Source organism: Pygoscelis adeliae, unplaced genomic scaffold (assembly GCF_000699105.1).
Source record: "Pygoscelis adeliae isolate BGI_AS28 unplaced genomic scaffold, ASM69910v1 Scaffold30, whole genome shotgun sequence".
NCBI classification, from domain to species: domain Eukaryota; kingdom Metazoa; phylum Chordata; class Aves; order Sphenisciformes; family Spheniscidae; genus Pygoscelis; species Pygoscelis adeliae.
The window spans coordinates 475,148-492,912 of record NW_008823915.1 but is presented as its reverse complement, the minus strand read 5'-3'; the positions used below and the strand labels follow the sequence as shown (position 1 = coordinate 492,912).

At 42.1% G+C, this 17,765-nt stretch overlaps 1 protein-coding gene across 1 annotated transcript; it reads right to left on the bottom strand.

Moving 5' to 3' along the window:
- Positions 1-1,980: 1,980 nt before the first annotated feature.
- Positions 1,981-15,783, bottom strand: PLEKHB2 (pleckstrin homology domain containing, family B (evectins) member 2). Its single transcript, XM_009318890.1, has 8 exons — positions 15,682-15,783; positions 14,658-14,705; positions 13,898-14,050; positions 13,016-13,118; positions 12,106-12,145; positions 9,532-9,621; positions 8,285-8,399; positions 1,981-6,184 (listed from the first exon to the last, which is right to left on the bottom strand). Exons 2-8 carry the CDS (start codon positions 14,692-14,694, stop codon positions 6,048-6,050), a joined length of 675 nt encoding a protein of 224 aa, XP_009317165.1. The 5' UTR covers positions 14,695-14,705; positions 15,682-15,783; the 3' UTR covers positions 1,981-6,047.
- Between the last annotated feature and the right edge of the window lie 1,982 nt (positions 15,784-17,765).

The window sequence follows — 17,765 nt, the reverse complement described above, 5'->3', positions numbered from 1 at the left end:
CCGGGCCCGCCGGGCAGGAGCACGGGCGGTGACCGCTCAGCACGGGCAGGGGGGGACCGTGTGAAGTAGCTGGACAGACGGTTTAGTTACAGAAGATCCCGCTGTCCGTCGAAAACCTGGAGGTGGCCTCCGCCTTCCCGGCCGGGAGTGCCCGGAGGTGCTGGTCGATTTACAGCAGGAGGCAGGGCGCTGGGGCGCTGTGCGGCCCCGCTGCTCAGGGAGCACCCTGAGCAGGCTAAGTTCATCTTAGCCCCCACGTGCTCCTGGCAGCTGAAAGCTTTGGGTGCTTGTCACTTTGGATGACTCTCTTCTTGACTTTATCTGTCATATCTAAAGACTTACTACTTTGCAAAATGCGTAGTTAACTTTGGTACCTAAAGTACCTGGAGAATTAGATGGTATCAGTATTGCATCCACCATATTCAGTCAGATTAAGCCCAGTATTGTCAGTCTGAAACTTTCACAACCTGCGCCTTAAAAATCGTCATCAAATGGATCTTAAGCTTTAAATTATTAATGCAGATACATTTGGAGTTTTTATTTGCCCTGTGAGTCTTGGAGCCTTTTAGAGATGCCTCAGAAACTCTGAAACCTAATGAGATAACCTGTGGTAATCAGAAGACTCCCAAACCGGTGCATTAGTGTCAGTCCATTGTTACAAGCTCCTATTTGTAGTTAGTAAGTGCTCACAACATACTGGGGGAAACTTTCAGTTCCACTGAAATGGAGGGAACAGCAAACGCTCCACGCTCACTTCAATGCATTGTAGTGGAACTGCAACAGGAGAGAGGGACAAATAAAGGTACTTTTAGGAATACAACCCAAGTTAATTACTGTGGTTGCATTTAGTGACCACAAACAGGACAGGGAATGCAGTAGGAGAAGGGAAGCAGTAATAGAGGCAAAGCCCATTCTCTAAGCTGTTGCCAGTTCAGGAGCATGGCAGTTCAGGAATGTATGGAGCCGCTAAGCCACGCACAGCAAATTTAGTTCCCTAACTTGTTCTGGTGCAGAAATTTTGGTAAGGGTAGGCTCTCTGGTGGGCAGGGTTAAGTGTACGTAACGATCTGCTTAGCCTAGTAAATTCATCGTATGGAACTGATGACTGATAAAATAAGCATAGCCAGCATAGCACGCTGGGGAGAAGAATGACATGTACTTCTACATTAACTGATTGGTTGAAATAGCAGTTTTGTTTTCATTCCTCCCCCAGATTAGTGGCTAAAAAAACAACCACCCCTCAACAGTAAAAACAAACTGTGCATAAAGCAAGGATAATGGCTTATAAAATGTACTGTGGTACTTCTGACAAATAGTTTAATTCCCAGCAAACGTACAAGATAGTACGCCTTTAGGTGGTGGAGCTAGTTGTCGTCATTTAGTGTCTTTGTCTAAGCAAACTTATTGATTGTACCCAACTTCACTGAAGCAATTCATAAACATGAAATACCAATACAGCAATCAGTAGCATTTTGCCCAGAGCAACATCTGTGCTTCAAGCTGCTTACTGTAATACTAAACAGTACAAATCTGTTGATTTGATAACACAATGTCAAATGGTAAATCTGGATCAGCGTTGTATATATCCAAGATTAAGCATTTCTGAGTCAAAGCCTTCAACCCCATTAAAAAAAAAAAAGGCCTTAATTCTAATCTTGGTATAGTGGTGTGAGTGCGGAATTACTTTGCTGATTTCACAGACGTTACATCATCTTTATTAAATGGTAACTGAGATGACTGAGACAAGTCAGCCTGAGCTCGAACTCTAACAGCCACAGTTGCCTTAGTTCATTTTTCTACCAAGTCAAGTCAGCCTTGTAATCGCTTAGGAAAGACCGGAGGTGCACAGAATTCATCATGGCGCTGTCCCCTTGGAAAGGAAACCTCCTGTAAGCTATGTTTGAAAAACATATACCCATCTACAGACTAAATGAGAAATGTTGAACAAAGGCTAGTAAACATGTCAAGACAAAACAATTACACTTAAATATGAATTTTATTGCTAAGAGTATTTTGCTATAAATTAATAATGAGAATGAGGACATACAGTAAAACAGTAGTTAAGATAGAGAGTGCACAAGAACATGAAGGATCGGGGGGGGGGGGATGCTGCGTGCTACCCTCCATGACTTATACATATCTATCTTAGCCATATCATGAGGAGAAAAAGCCACAAACACATTTGAGGGCCACAGGTTTGAATTTTCTCCTTTACCCAGCTTGCTTAGCTGGTTGCATCACCTATTGACTCTCCACTGAAAAACAAACAAAATGAGGCCAGTGTTGTGTGACATTTAAGGTAGCTCCATCTAGACGCAGCTCAGAACGTGCTTCAGCACTAGAAAAGATGTGTCTTTGTCAAAAGCCAGTGCAGTTGCTCTGTACATAAACACTTTCCAACCCTTCCTCTCTAGTTCATAAGCCTTTACCCACTCACTAGAAGAGGCTGGCTCCCTAGCCCCCTATATTTAAGCACAAGAAGCAAACGGCTATGTTTTCACATGTAACTAAAAATTTGGGAGGGGGTCCCGGTTCACCTCTTTAATGTGGTCGGACTCACCAGAAGGCTGAGCATTTCCACCCCACCCTCTGGAAGCCTGGCTCTGTCCAGCTGTCTGTAACTGACAATCCAGAAGTAACTAGTCAGAGATGAACATACAGAGTCGTGACGTCTGTAAGCACTGCCATTTAATTCTGAACGGACTGTAACTGCTATACAACAGATTTAGTTATCCTTAACTGATAGTGTACACTGCAAAAAACAGTGGCACTGTATTGGCTGTGGACCTCCCATAGCTTTAGGGAGGTCAAGTATTGGGCCCCATGTAGGAAAGCATGTGCGTGGGTGCTATGCAGGTATAACTGGAATCACAGCATCATGAATAGCACCATTCAGAAACAAACTCCTCTTTAGGCCTATCATTTCAATCTGTTTTGAAAATGATCTTGCCACACCCACTGCCTCTTCCCATCACTGTGTTATCACCCATCTGCAGAAGCTGGCATGGCAGTCCCTCCAAGCCCTGAAATCCACTCTGGCCCTGCTCCTTCAGCTCACACCAGCATCTACACAAACTGCAGACACATGAAGTACTGGACTGGGCAGAGAAAGGCTATTGAGTCATGACTCAGTGTCCAGCCGGACATTGTCATCGATATGACCAAACCTCCACTCTGTTTCTGAGCAACAAGAGGTACGGCCATGTCTTCAGGAAGCAAGTCTATGAGCTCTAACAACCAGTGAATCCAAGTGGCTATCCCCACGCTGCTGCTTTGTGCACCAAGACACTTCCACTTCTATTTCTGCAGTGAGATCAGAAAGGCTACAAGAACCTGCAATAAGATAACTAGTCTCAATTTTATGCTCTAGCAGAGTTTCATACATTTGCTTTCTAGCTTCTAAATGCCTGTGCTACCAGGATAGAAAAGTAGCTCATGATTTTTGTATAAAAGCAGCCTATTGTTACCAATATGGAACTAGAATTTTCAGCTTCAATTTGTAAATTTTTTTCCCCTTGAGAAGGGGTAAGGTTATTTTTTTAATGGTCACTTACTTCAATTTGAACTTTTAAAAAGGTCATTTCTTACTTTGAATTCAACCCAGGAATGTTTTGCAATCAACAGTCTTCACCTTATATACTTCACTTGAAGAAACTGGGGACCTAGATACAGTTATCTCCTGAGAGCAAGAGACATGTTCCCCTGCTGTGATCAACAGCTCTTGGAAAAAAAAACCCCACACAATAAAACTCTGAACTTAGAATAAATTACTAGCTGATTCACTTTGTGCTATTCTTTCACAATCGTTATGAAATTCAAAAGAAATCACAATGATGTTCAATTGTTTTATTCTCCCCCACCCCTTACAAGCTAAATATCACACAGGGAGAAGAGGAGATGGAGGCATTCTGCAGAACTAGTTACATTGCAAAGCACCAACTAAACAGCAGTGTAGACCTGTAATAAGCTTCAAGGTTATCTCAAGGCTTAAGAAGGGCAGAAATGTTTGTTCACTTAAGTTCTAGACAGTCACCATCTCTTTCTGACCTCAGGAGTACCAGGCCTCTAAGAGAACTTCAGTAGTGTACTCCAATTTCTTTTGGTTTGGACTAGCAATAGGAAACTTTCGCTTCAGTCCTCTTTTGAACCTCCAAGTCCTTTCAGTACATACCGCTGGCAGAACATACACAGCTTGTATTAACTTGTGAAAGGACACACATGCACATTGGTGTACAGCTCCACGCCAAAGTTTCTTGAAAGAAGTTTACGTTCCCTGGATTAGGCCCACTCTTAGTAAAGCATCCAAAATTACATCGGTCTGTTTCCTTCCGATGATTTCAGTTTGTTGAGTTGGTCCTGAGTCATGAAAGCTTAGTGCTTCCCCTGGCTGCTACCCAAACTCCTGTCCAAGACCTCTATTGCTTAAATATGTAGGATAGAGCCAAGACAGCTTTAGGATTAAATGAAAAAGTTTGGGGCTTGATCTAAATTTATGTGGGTGCAAGTTCTCATATATTTTCATCTTTCCTGACATACCTGAAACCCCGTGAACCTTAAGGAACTTAACCTACTTCTGAATGAAAGCATAAGAAAGACTTAACATATTAAAACAGTATGAATACAGGAAGCTGAAAGTGGAAGTATAAAAATAAGTCCTCTTACTATAAAGAACTCAACTTAGGCACCCTGCCTCTTTTACCTGAATAACAAAGCATGTGCATTTCTTCAGAGTTTCCCCTGCCAAGCACAGCTCAGCATGGATTATAACAGGGTAAGGTAACAGGCCACATAACAGTTGCACTCCAGGTTACAGTCCGTAGCACAGCAGCCTGCAGGAGCACACTGTATAAGGAACCAGACGTACAAGCAAAGCCAACCAGGTTCCTTGGAGTGTTTTCCTTAACAAATCACGGAGGGAAGAAGAGACCTGCTGAATGTGAGGGAAGTGTGCACAGAACAAACCCAGGCTCAGCTGTCCTCAAAACTAGTTGCAAATAATGAACCTGTGGGAGGCTATGAGGCAGACATTCTACCCTAGCCATGGCAAGGCAGCTGATATCAAAGTGCCTGTGTGCAAGGTCTACTTGTGCTGTTTCTCTCCACTCCTGACTATTACTGCCTGCAGAGGGGTTCTGGTAGGCCCAACAGGGCAAGGGTTGTTTAAGCTAGTTCTCCTCCTGCAGACTCCGCAGAGCCATAGCAGTAATGAGCAGAGACACTAGACAATGGCCTTTTTGTCAGCAATGCAGTTGGTACAGTGTCTGAGGTGACTGTTCTACAGACAAGGAAGACCCCTTGCAAAGCTAAAGATCCATTACTTCCATCTGACCAGAGAAGAGAGATTCAGGATAAAGAGGGAGGTGGAACAACAAACATTGCTCTTCCTTGCCACTGGTCATTCACATTTCTGGGAGAATAAAAGAACTGAGGAGTGCTGCCGCTTCTTAGCGGTTTGCTTATACGTTCTCAAAGACAACGTCACCTGCATGGTGTGAAAGACAGGTATAGGACTCCATCTAAGAAAATACACTACCATCTGCAGGCAGGTTTGAAAACAAAAAAATCCTCAAGCATGGCAGAGTACCTAATGCCAAGGAGTTTCTGCTGAGCTGTGTGTTTGTCCAGGGAATGTTCAGAAGCCAGTAGTACATATATACTAATGCAGGGCTCCTGTAAACCTCCTATTTGGACCAGATTTTAGACCCCCCCCAAAATCCATTTTTTCTACTGTGTTTACAATAACAGCCTGTTCATAAACCTAGTGACTGCTACCATGTTACATTGGTGCTCATGTTGATCCTTATCAGTACAAATCTTTGTAACTCGAAACATAAGAACAGAATTCAGAAGCAGCACATGCTGTCTCCAACCGCTTAACTAAACGGTGCCTTTAAACTCTCCTTAGGACAGTTAAGAATCAGTTATTAAGATGTCACTACTGAGAAATAACTATTGCATTTCTTAAAGTTTAACAGTAAACAACATTGCCAATATATTATTGCACACAATAAAGGTTTTTGGAACTACAAAGATAAGGAGCGGGTAATCTAGAAGACCCAGAATAATGATCCCAGAGCCATTCCAGTCGCTGCTCCAGCAAGCATGCCCAGTGCAAGATCTCCATCGCTGTCACGGTAACGCTCTCGAATGATGACATGGTTTGCAGGAGGTTGGCCATAAGGTCCTAGGTAATAAGAAATTGTTAAGAGGAGGGCAAAAGAAATTTATATCTTAATACCATGCATTGAGATTTCAAAACATGCCCATTCTTCCACCCTCTTCCTTCCACTGAACGCTAAGATGATGTCAGCTACAAAGGTAGAATACATCTCTGCTTTGGATTCAGCCTCCACATTGATTAAATAAATCCAGAGGCCTAGCAACACTTCTAGCCTCTTAAGAGTTTAATATCTGGGATAAAAGCTCATCACAAATGTAAAACTGAACATTGTTCTGCATTTATATTAGCAAAGAATCTATGAATTATTTGTATCATTCTATCAAACACTTAGTGGATTTCATGCAAGAAATGGGTCTAAAAATGGATTCAACCTTGAAGTTAAGGCAAATAGTATAGTTCCCCCCCAAAAAAATCTTTGGCAGCTCTTAAGCCAGTGGTTTGTTAGAAACTGTATCAGTTATTTACTCTACAATTACTGCTTACTACTTCAATTCAGCCTTCACAGCCTGGGCTGATCTGTTGTGTGGTGAGAGCTGCTACGTTTCTTTTCAGGTGGATTGGCCCAGTAGTAAGGAATTAACCTAAGACTCAAGAAACCACTCAAGCTCCACCTGTCATGTTTTGTGACTTAGCTCCTACTTGCAAAGCAAACATAATGATATTGCTTTCCCTTCCAGACATTTCAAGAAGATTAAGTATTCTTGAAGATATTGCAATGTTTTTTGTAACAGATACTGAAGTAATCCAACTAATACAACTGGAAAAGGCTCTCACTGACTCTCAGTGATTGCATGACTGGGAACCTCATAAGGACTCTGTCAATTCAGAGCATGAGCAATGAAACTGAGCGTACAGGAGTTAAGTTAGCTGCTAGGGGTGAACTTGACCCCTAAGATTTAGTTGCAGTAACCCTAGTGAAGGAAAACATCGAGGCTTGGTTACTATGCCCAACCTGTAACTAGTATCTTAACACACTGGACTTGCAAACTGTTTAGGAGAGTTACTGTTTAATGCTGCATTATCATACAGGTTTCTGAGGCTTCTGAGGCTTGATTGCCAAGGCCTGCTGGTAGTTTTTAAAAAAGGTTCTTGGGACTTTCAACAAGCTGCTGCTTTTTAGCTGCTGAGAACCAACAAAACCCATCTTCCTCTGTGTTAGTATATATATGATCTGTATTTTAGGACTTCACTAACTTAGATGAGGAAAGCTTTAAAAGCTTTATGCTGATGCACCTCCCTTGTAACAAAAAATGGAAAAGGCAAATGAAATAACCTGACAAATGTCAAATGGAAAAAAAAAATTCCCTCAAAACTGAAAAAAATTCTGAATAGAGATTCTTGTTTGCAGAGCCAGATCATAAACAATTACTAAGTTAAATTTTCTGATTTATATTACCCATACTACTTTAAAGCCCCAATTCTGTAGGACTGGGGCGCTCTGTGCAAAGCTAATCCTCAATTAAGGTGAGTAAGCTTAAAAGCACACCCTAAAATTTTAGTCTCTTTCCTCTTTTATTAGGATTGAAAGCTATACAAACCTGAACAGAGCAATAGAAGACTTCACAAGGCTGAATGTACTGCCTTACAGCAATTCCAGCATGCAGGGAAGGAACCAGTTACCACCATGCTTTGGGAGTGGATTTACCTTTGAAACTTGCATTTAATTCTGAGGTCATAGCTGAACATCAGTGTTGAAATAATTAAGCTAGGTATAAGAGCAACAGATGAACCAGAAGCTCCATCAATGCCCAATACGGAGTACTGAATCAATCTTGTTCTGGCTCTTCTATCTTTCCTTAGAAAACATGCTGCCTACTGTAGTTAGAGAGTTTTGTGTGCTTCAACAAGAGTTTATAAAGTAATTTAAATATGTTGGGATCTCATTGGGAAGGCTGAATCACTTAATACAAATTTCACTGCACGCGCTTTGTTGTGAAAGGGTAAGGGGACTTGGTTCCAGTTACAAAAGTCAGGTTTCTTTCTATCACTCTGTTGTGCAGGAGTGGTGGGTGGTAAAGGATGGTGATTAACAGAATTAAAGCCAGAAAGACTGACTCAAATAGCTTCTACAGGAAGGTGAAGGATATGGTTGATACCGATTACCTTGGTATGCATACTGATAGGGAACAGCATAAGCTTGTCCGTTGGAGGCATAGAAGACCTGAGGACCAGTAGGGGGATACGCACCATGGTACTGATCGTAGCCATAGCTATAAACCTGGTGAATTAAAAATGTCCATTACAAAAGCATTCTTTGCTATGTGTCCGATTATGCACTTTGTTCAATTGTCCCTCATTTCTAATGCAGTTAAAATTTCACTAAAATACGCAGTCTGTACTGATACAGTCTCCTAGAAAGCAATTAGAACAGCTGCTTGAAAAAATAAGTGTTCCTAAGCAGTGTTCACTCTCCACCCTTCCTGGATGGTGAGTGACAGAGGCAGGGCCTGGATCATGAGGCAGAGCCACAGCAGCCTTACCAGCTGCTTCTCTCTGCCCTCATGACAACAGCAGCTCTCTGGAGAGCTCAGAAGTGCCAAGTAGGCAGCAGCTGATCCCAAGAAACTCCAACCAACTTTCCTCTAGCACACCAGAAGTAAATGTCAGATTCAGGACAAATACCCTGTAGCCATATGTTTTGGAAGCAATTTTGCTCTCCAAAAGAGGAGGCCCGCTGCTAGCCCTGATATAGCTCCCAGTACCACATTTAGTTCTTGACAACTATTTCTAACAGCAAGGGGCTGGAGCAGAGCGCCTATAGTGCAACAAGTGATACTACCCCAAACTATCCCTTTGTGTATCACTGCACGTGAGTCAGAACATCCAGAAATGGTTCGGCCCCAATGCTGCTCCTCCTCCACTGCAAAAGAACTGTGCATCCAGAAGCTAGAGTTATTGTGTTGCTATGACATCCTGGATGCAACAAAATCCTTATGTGTTAAAAGTGACAGCTCCAGTCATTAAATACTATTTTTAAAACTCCTGATTTTATATCCTTCCAGTGCTTACATAATGTGAAAGTGTAGTCACACCTCCTTATGTTAAAAGCTGCATGGCCAAAATTTTTCAAGATTAGCCAAGTAACTTCTGCCCTGTCTTTAAAGTTCACTGAGCAGCCATCCCTTTATATACCTCCCAACCAAATCTGCCTCATCCCTTTCAAAGGAGATCCATCTCAAATACGAGTGACACTAGATTGTTAGTGCCTTACTCTAACACTTATTCTGTGCAAACCCTAAAGCTGGATCTAACTGTGAAACACAGCGCTTTGGGAGAACAGTTTGGGTGCTTGAAGGATGGCCGCTTCTGCTACCTCACTTATTTTAATGCTTCCTGACTGCAACTCTTACCTCAGGTGATGGTGTGGCATAAGCTGTGTAGGGAGGAGGGGCTGAGGAAATGGCTGTCTCGTCATGCATCACGTCAGATCCCACGTAGCCCTAAACACCACGGAAAGGTAGCAGTTATCACCTTTTCCTACAGATAGCCAGTTTGAGTAGTGCAAGGATTAAAACTTAATGACCCCAAAGAAAGAGTAACCTTTAGATGTGCTTAAGAAAGCAGTGAATACGTTATAAAGCACTGCAAAAAGAAACTACTTGGAGAGCAGACCTGGGAGAACACAAATGCCTGATCAACCACAGGAAGGAGCCATAAAATTTCTTATCTCTGTGTTTGTACACACACATGTGCATATGTGTGCATGCAAGCACACCGACTCCTTCCCTCATTTCATAGCCTCAGTTTTAGAAATTACCCTCTTGTTCGTCCTCCGTTTTCAGATAAAAAAGTCTTCACAACTAAGCTAGCTGCTTCCTGGCACCCTAGAGTGGTATCACCAAGTTCTGCATGAGCAGATAAAGGAAACAAATGCAGTAGCCAAAAGTGGCACCTGAACATTTTAGCAGAACGCTGTCACAGTTCTTAGCCACCTCACTTTCTGGCTGTGAGGAGACTTAAAAAAAATGCAATAAGAAAGGTTTAAATGTTTTGGGATTTGAGGGGCTTGGTTGTTTTTAGGGAATTGCTTTGCAAATGCCACCTATAATTCTGGTCCTTTTTGAAGGCAGCCACGAGGCAAAGGTGATAAAGTTATCTTACTTGAATCCATCTACAAGGAGCTCTCAAAGATAATTAAGATTTGTTACAGTAGCCTTGTAGTCTTGCCCCTAATATCAGAAATCTGCAGTGATGCTCTTAGTCAGTGCCCTATCCCAAGAAAAAAAAACAGCTCCCTTTTTTTAATTTAAAAGTAAACATTTTAATAGCTCAATAGAGAATGTTCCTATTGTCTCTTGTACCTGGACTGCAGAAAGACTTTTGAGGGCATACTGTGGCCGGATCCCAGGTCAAATTTGTGGTGGAGATTCTAAGGATTGCTTGAAACACACTGCTGAAAGCACTGTATGAAGAGGCAAGCATTTCCACCACCTGGGAAAAAGTCCAGCAAATGCTCACATCTTAGCAATAAATGTATTCTGTCCTGCTACAGGGAACTCTGTACAGGCATATGACACAAGCCTGCAAACGTCTGTAAATGACATAGTTCTCAAAGCTAGGGTGATCACCCTGCTATTCCAGTGAAGTTATGAGGCACTGCTGGATGCTCAGTATTTTTGAAAGCTGTGTCAGACACCTACAGATGGACTCAAGCCCAGCTACCCGGTTAGCTCAAGTCCTTGTTGGAGACCTCTAATAGCTTTGGAAAGTGCTAATTTATGATACTACTTGTGCAGAGAGCTACCAGCCCTACATTCAGTAGCAGGGGTCTGCCTTGGCTGACAAAGGTGATGCACTGGCAAGTTTTGAATGCCATCTAGCAGGGCTGGCAGCTGAGTGTGAGAGATGTGAAAAGCAGCAGCTCCTAACTCCTGAAACCAGGAGCCACCATCTCACACATAAGCAAGATAAAGCCCCTAAAACTAGAGCAGACAGACCACAAGTGTTATGTCCTCTGTGTAAGGACAATTCCTTCACTTCTCATTTAACACCATGAAGCAGCATAGCATAGCTGCAGTCAGAGGCAATTGTGTCCAGGGTAGTTTTGCTATGACAAGTGTTTGCTTTGGGTATCTACAGATCTAAGTTATATCATATGACAGATGCCTCAGTACAGTGGCAATGTTAATGTGACCCATCAAAAACTGAGATAAGCTTCTACAAAACGCAGCATTTCCCCATGAAACAGAAACATCTCAGGTTGGTTCAGTCTAGCCATCTAAGGAGAGCTAGTGCTGAAGAGTACTCTGGAAGGCAGTCTGGAGGAAAAACAAATTAACAATACCCACAAGTGGATGGATGTGGTTCCCCAGAGATACGGTTCTCTAGAGAACTCCAAGACTCTCAGAGAGGTTTTTATGATTCCTCTTCACTCTCCACAGCTAGCATGCCAATGTAGAGGTAATATACTCCTTCTTGGCATGCTTGCACTCCCCTCCAAGCACCTCTTGCTCCTCCCCTAGTCTCCGCCAAGAAGCATCCCACAATGTAACGGATCTACATTAACAAACAGCTTCTTTGCAGTAAGCTTCCTTTAGCACTGCACCTGGTAGGCAACAAACACTAGGAGTGCAAGATGCATTTTTACTGGTTGCAGAAGATTTACTTTTTGTCCACAGTCTCAGTGCCCACTTCCCTTACAGACCAGCTTCCCAAACATTCACTTCCACCCACAGAAATCATTCCCTGAAATCATTTGCTTCCACCCAGCATGTACTTGCCTGGACTTGGCTGCAAGGATGACATGTGCTTGTGATCCAGTGGATCATTCTTCTCCCCACCCACAAGCCTTACCATCATGCTCATGACCCTGTTTTTCTCTAGCAGAGAAGGATGGAACATGATTTCAGAAGTAAACTGCTGGACCACACATAACACTGATGTGCTGCTTCTCTATCAGTATAAAGTCTAGGTAGTACACTTACTGTGTTTGTTCTGGCATCCTGGAGAGCAATTTTCCATGCCCTGCAAAAAAACCACCCATTGTTTAGTGGAACACTGATAAAAATTAACGCCACTTTTTCTTTTTAGGACTATGAAAAAACCAAGGTTAGCAACTAGAGGTACTGCAGGAGCAGAGTTTAAGATACTGCATATGTCAAAGCCTAATGATAAACTAAGATGAACACACAAAGGTGTTACACCAAGATTGAGAAATAATTACTTTCTTTGCAGAGCTGAGAAGGAATGAGGAGGAACACGAGAAGGAACAGATGCGGCTGAAAGTCCTTGCTGTAAGCACAACAGCCAGGTAATGTGCAGCCATGCTCAGGATAAGGAAATAGGAAGAGATACACCAGGGAAGTTGTATCTCCTGCCTGAACAGTTGCATCTGTGCTGACTAGAGAGTGTGGGTCTTGACGCTATTACAGTTTGAACAGAAGGTACATATACTTCACACAGATACTCCCATGCGATATGGCTGGGAGCATGCTCGACGCACCACGCATACTTGGCAAACACCGATGACAGAACTTATCTAACTAGCCAAGCTCAGTTGAGAGTTCACAATAATGGAGTATTACTCCTTTCACTACTGATTGGGATGTCCTTGGGCCATCCAGTCTTGCATTAACCATATTAATAAGACTCTTTTACTCCTCCTCACCCTTCAGTGTTTTCAGTGACTTAACTTGCAGTTAGTTTGCATGAGCTAGACAACTTCTAATAGGAGAGCTATATTTTTTGTCACTGAAAGCTGGCTTTTACTTGCTTCAAAACTTTCTCAAAACACGTCTCTGAAAGTCTGAAGGAAGGAAAATAATTAGGGAGAGAGAGAAAAAGAAAGACAGAAGAGGAAGAGGCAGCAAAAACAATATTCTCTGGCAGACTTACAGACAGTCATCTGCACTCTCTGCACAGAGGTTGACTGTCTTCCCATCACGGCAAACAATCTGCAGTAAACAGTCTCTTTGCTTCCCCTCTGGAGGCTGGAAATCTGAGTCAGAAAAAAGAGACGAGTTATGAAATATCTATAACCAGAATTTCATGATCGCATTTACAAGAAGGGAGACAGTTCATGCAAAAGTCTGGACAAAATAAACTAGGGCCAGTTGTAGCTGCTTTCCATGGCATCAGAACAAATTCCAGAAGGAAATAGCCAGCCTGTTCTTGCTCTTTAGAGTGTCCTGAAAGTAAGTAGCTCTGAACATCATTCCTAAGAAATGCAAGTGTCTTACAGTAGAACCAATCCATACTTAGCAATAAGTACTCTCCAACACTTGTGTCCTTCACTTGTGTCAGCATCAAGTGGAGTACTAACAAATGCTAGAATTGAACTTAGTAATACTTGAAAAAAATCTGCTGAGGTTTCTCATTTCTAGTCCTGCCTCTCACTCCAGCCAGCACTATAATTACACCAGTAACACTCTATAATCAGACACACAAGTCTACTGTGAACATCCCATTCTCACGTGCATGCCTGCCACCTGCATAAATGGTACACTGTCCTCACTGAGTTTTAAAAGGACCTAACCTAATCTATCACATGGTGATACCACGCCCTCGGTATCTATAAGGGAATTGAGTAGTTGGTTGGGTTGGGGTTGTTTTTGTGGGGGAGGGGGATGGGGGTGTTTTTTTTTTTTTAACAACAATGAAGTTGCACACTTCTTGGACATGTTTACTTCTGCAGTAGTGTTGTAAACGGTATGCTGGGCAGGCACTGAAGTTGTAAAGAATCTCTGAATACACAAATCCTGAAGGTTTCATTATTACCTCGACATTCATTCCCCACTCTGAGGTTGATGCAATGGATTCGCATGTGGATTTTATCTTCTATATCATGGCGATTTTGATCATCATAGAATATTAAGCGGCCATCAGACCACAGGTCAAACCAGTTCTTCTTCCAACGCCGTAAAATAGTACCTTAAAATCAGACAGTCACTTTTGCAGGCACATATTGGAAGTATTTGCATCATAAAGTTAATAAAAAATGAACACAGAAATCCTTCACAGTTGCCCCAGACATTCTGAGGTGCCAAGCAAAATCCTGTACTACAACATCCCCACTTCATAACATTACAGAATTGGGTTCCATATTTTATCTAGTATTCAAAGTCAAACTGAGTTTATTTTAAGTGCATAACCTGTCACTTTAGTTCTAACTTGCTGCAAGAACAAGCAGAGGGCATGACTAATTGAAGACATTAAGTTAAGGTGTCAGGTAAAGTTTCCAAGTCTCCACTTATACAGCACTAATTACAGAGCAGCATCTGAAGCTGAATGCCAGTCAGACACCTCAGATATGGTATATCCTGTTTCTCACTGGTATACCCAAAAGGTCACATGGAAATGCTGTCATGACAGATCATTTTGTGAAGTGTCCTAAAGGTAAAAAAAAAAACAACAAAAAACAACCCACAGAGCTAGAGACTTGTTCGAAGAAAGACCTGGGAATTACTAAGTTGCTCTGATGTTTTTTGAAGAGTTAGACACAGTGAGGAGAAAAGGAGGTAAAAGGCCCATGACTTACTTTGCCGGAGCAGCCACCCGCTCTTCACAAATGCCATTGTTGCTTAATCTAGTGGATGGAAGAGGAAGATGAGGGGGAGAAAAGCAGTCTTCAGTATTTCACAATAACACATTAGAAAGAGGCATCTCAAGGTATAATATCATACATTATAGCTGCATGTACCCAACTAGTATTGCAGAGAGACAAGGTAGATCTCAGCTGAAGATACTCAGTAAGGCACAACTTAAGTATTCTAGGACTTAACAAATGGAACAAATGTGCAGTTGTAGCAATGCAACGTGACTATCAGAGATCATTTTTAAGTTTAACTGGAAAACGCACAAGCTTACAGCTACCACTCTTGCAACATGGGGAAGAGACAGACTGGAGTGACTGCTTCCTGACTCACCACCGGTTCCTTTCAAAGTTGTTCTCTTGACATACATGTGCTTCCTGTATTCTGCAGGCTCAAGTTACTAAGCACCCTCACTTCTTCCCTAGCTCCCTTGTTCTGTACTTCCTCTTCTGTTTTTTTCATTCACTGGCTCAAAGTCCAGCCAAAACAAAAATTGAAACAGTTTAATCTTAAACAGGAAGGACAAAGCTGTTTTTATGACTTGTATTTCTTCCAAATCGTCACTAGCTCCCTCCAAGATGAATTGAAGTAAGTTAAGCCCATAAACTGAGATTCTCATTTCTCCTCAACTTTTAAATGAAGCTTGAAATGGCATGGGAAGGACCCTGCATTAAATTCAAGTTATCACACATGACATTAAGCACTCGGCCACTGCACTCTGGTTTATGAGCATGCTAAAGAAAAGAGATCAAGCATAGGATATGTTGGAGGATGAGTTTTTATTTTATAGCATAATGGTGTTCTGACTATTGTTCTAAAATGGATTAATAAAAACATAACTATCTGGATGCAATTGAACTAGAAAAGCAAGAACAGAAACATTTTAAGCCTCCCTTGAGAAGGCTGCCTTTTTTAGAAATTATTTGTGGGCCTTGTAAGCCAATATGAGAGAGAGAGACTTAAACCTACCAGATAACATTCTACTTGTAGCAGCATAAGAAGAGGGGGGGGGAAGGTAGCATAGTAGATTTGATAGACAGAGGAACTCCTCCCAGACAAGGAATGTGTTTAAAGCTGGGGAGGAGAGAGGAAGAAAATAGAGTTTTGTTATCTTCTAGTAAAATATAAAATTAGTAAGCATCCACTTATTTTCTGATAGATGTATATGTGCCATCTATTAGCTATTACTTGTATCTGTGTCCTCTTCACAGTACTGGGCAAATTCTGTAACGCACAAGTAAAGACTATAGCCAGCAGGATTTCATAGTGAAGGAATGCCACATCCAGCACAGGCTTGGGTGTGATGGTGAAAACCACCTGCAGGTAAAGTTTAAACTCCAAGATAAACCTCTTACTCTTATCTTTTGTACCAGCTCGCTGGGAAAACAAACATTTAGCTGACAGCCCATTGAAAGGGAGTGTCAAACTCCTATCCTGCTTTAATCCTGGTCACCAGGTCCTGCTCTGAGGTCTAAGCATGCTGTTGTTACCTGTCTAAGAGGGAGAGCTTCAGAAATAGAGGCCAATTTATTCTTCCAAAGCAACAAAGCAGTACAAAGGACCTAAGCCTCATTCTCCCACCATCCCAGATATGCTCCTCTCCCACTAGATTCTCCTTTACAACAAAATAGTCTTCTTGCTCTTAGTTTTCACAGGAATGGCTCTCTCCAATGATGCTTCCATGTCTTCCAGTTTACCCGCTAGGTGAAATCACTGTATATTTCCAGAGGCCTTTTAATAGTCTAAGAGCCAATAAAGAACTTGCATGAACTTCAGTTCTGTTGCAAGTGCTAGATTAGGCCATTGAATGTTTGTTGCTGCCTTTAAACCTACTCTGTTACGCAACAGCATAATTAGATTTAACTTAGATACATAAAGGGGAAGAAATGAGGAAGAAAACATTTCTCTTGACAAATTAAGCTTTGCCTGTCATTACAGAATGCCTCACAATCAACGTCTCACATTATAGAATGTCTCACAGCTATCTAGGGCTACAACAGCAAGAGAGGCTTCAGCAGCTGTACAGCACCTTGCATGTAATCTCAGAAACAACAACTACATTTTCCCCACACAGAATTTAAGTGCCCAAAACTTCAGCTCTGGATAGAGAGCAAGGAATCACACAGAACAATGTCAGCACTGAAGTAGGAGGTGCAAAAACAATTAGATATTCTTCTCTGGCCCTTTTTAAGCACAAGCACTCATGTGAAGTCCAATGCAGTATTCACAATCAACCTACATTATGTTTAAAAGAGTTATTTGCAGAGCTAGAAGATAGCCTGGCAAGATCAGTTGCGACTATTATTTGCTTGTTAAACTAGCTCACTGCAAACCAACATGGAAAATGGGATTCAAACAAAGATATCGAGGATCAATTTATCACCAAACTCAATAGAAGTTCCTTCGGTGACTGAAATCTAAAAGTAGTAGCCCCCTAAACCGAACACAAGTTAACTGGGGCTATTCCTTCCTGCTCCCTAGAATAGCAGTTTTCCTTTTTTGCACAGAATTTAATGTGGAATATCCAACAGTCTATTCCAGTTCACTTCTTGTTCTCAAACCCAGCTGGCTGGTAGGAAAAGCAAACGTCAAAACAAATCAAGCGTTTCTACCTGCAGCTTGTAATTACTAGAACAATTTCGATTAACGCAGTCAAACTAGCAATGGACGCAATTCTGCAATCTATGTAGATGGAAGAGGCTTAGCCACACAGACCTAACTACAGAGCCGAGTCCCAGGCGACCAGCGGTGCCCACTGACACCTCACTGTTACTTTATTCCCAAGACTTCAGGTAGAGGACTATACAAAGCTCAGAGGAGTGTTCAAATGTAACCCTATTTGCCCCCCTCTCCCTTAAAACAAAGCAAGTTTTCTATTTCTGGAACTTTCTGACTCTGCAGCTAGCTACACGCAGGCCTTTTCTCCATGAAGCTGCGTCCACTTTAGCCAATGCCTGAGAGATGTGGCGCTCGGTTCAAAACCTGTTCATTCGTGAGCGAGTCAGTGTTCAGAACAGGCGGTTTGGAAAGCCACCATCCCACCTCTTCCCTCT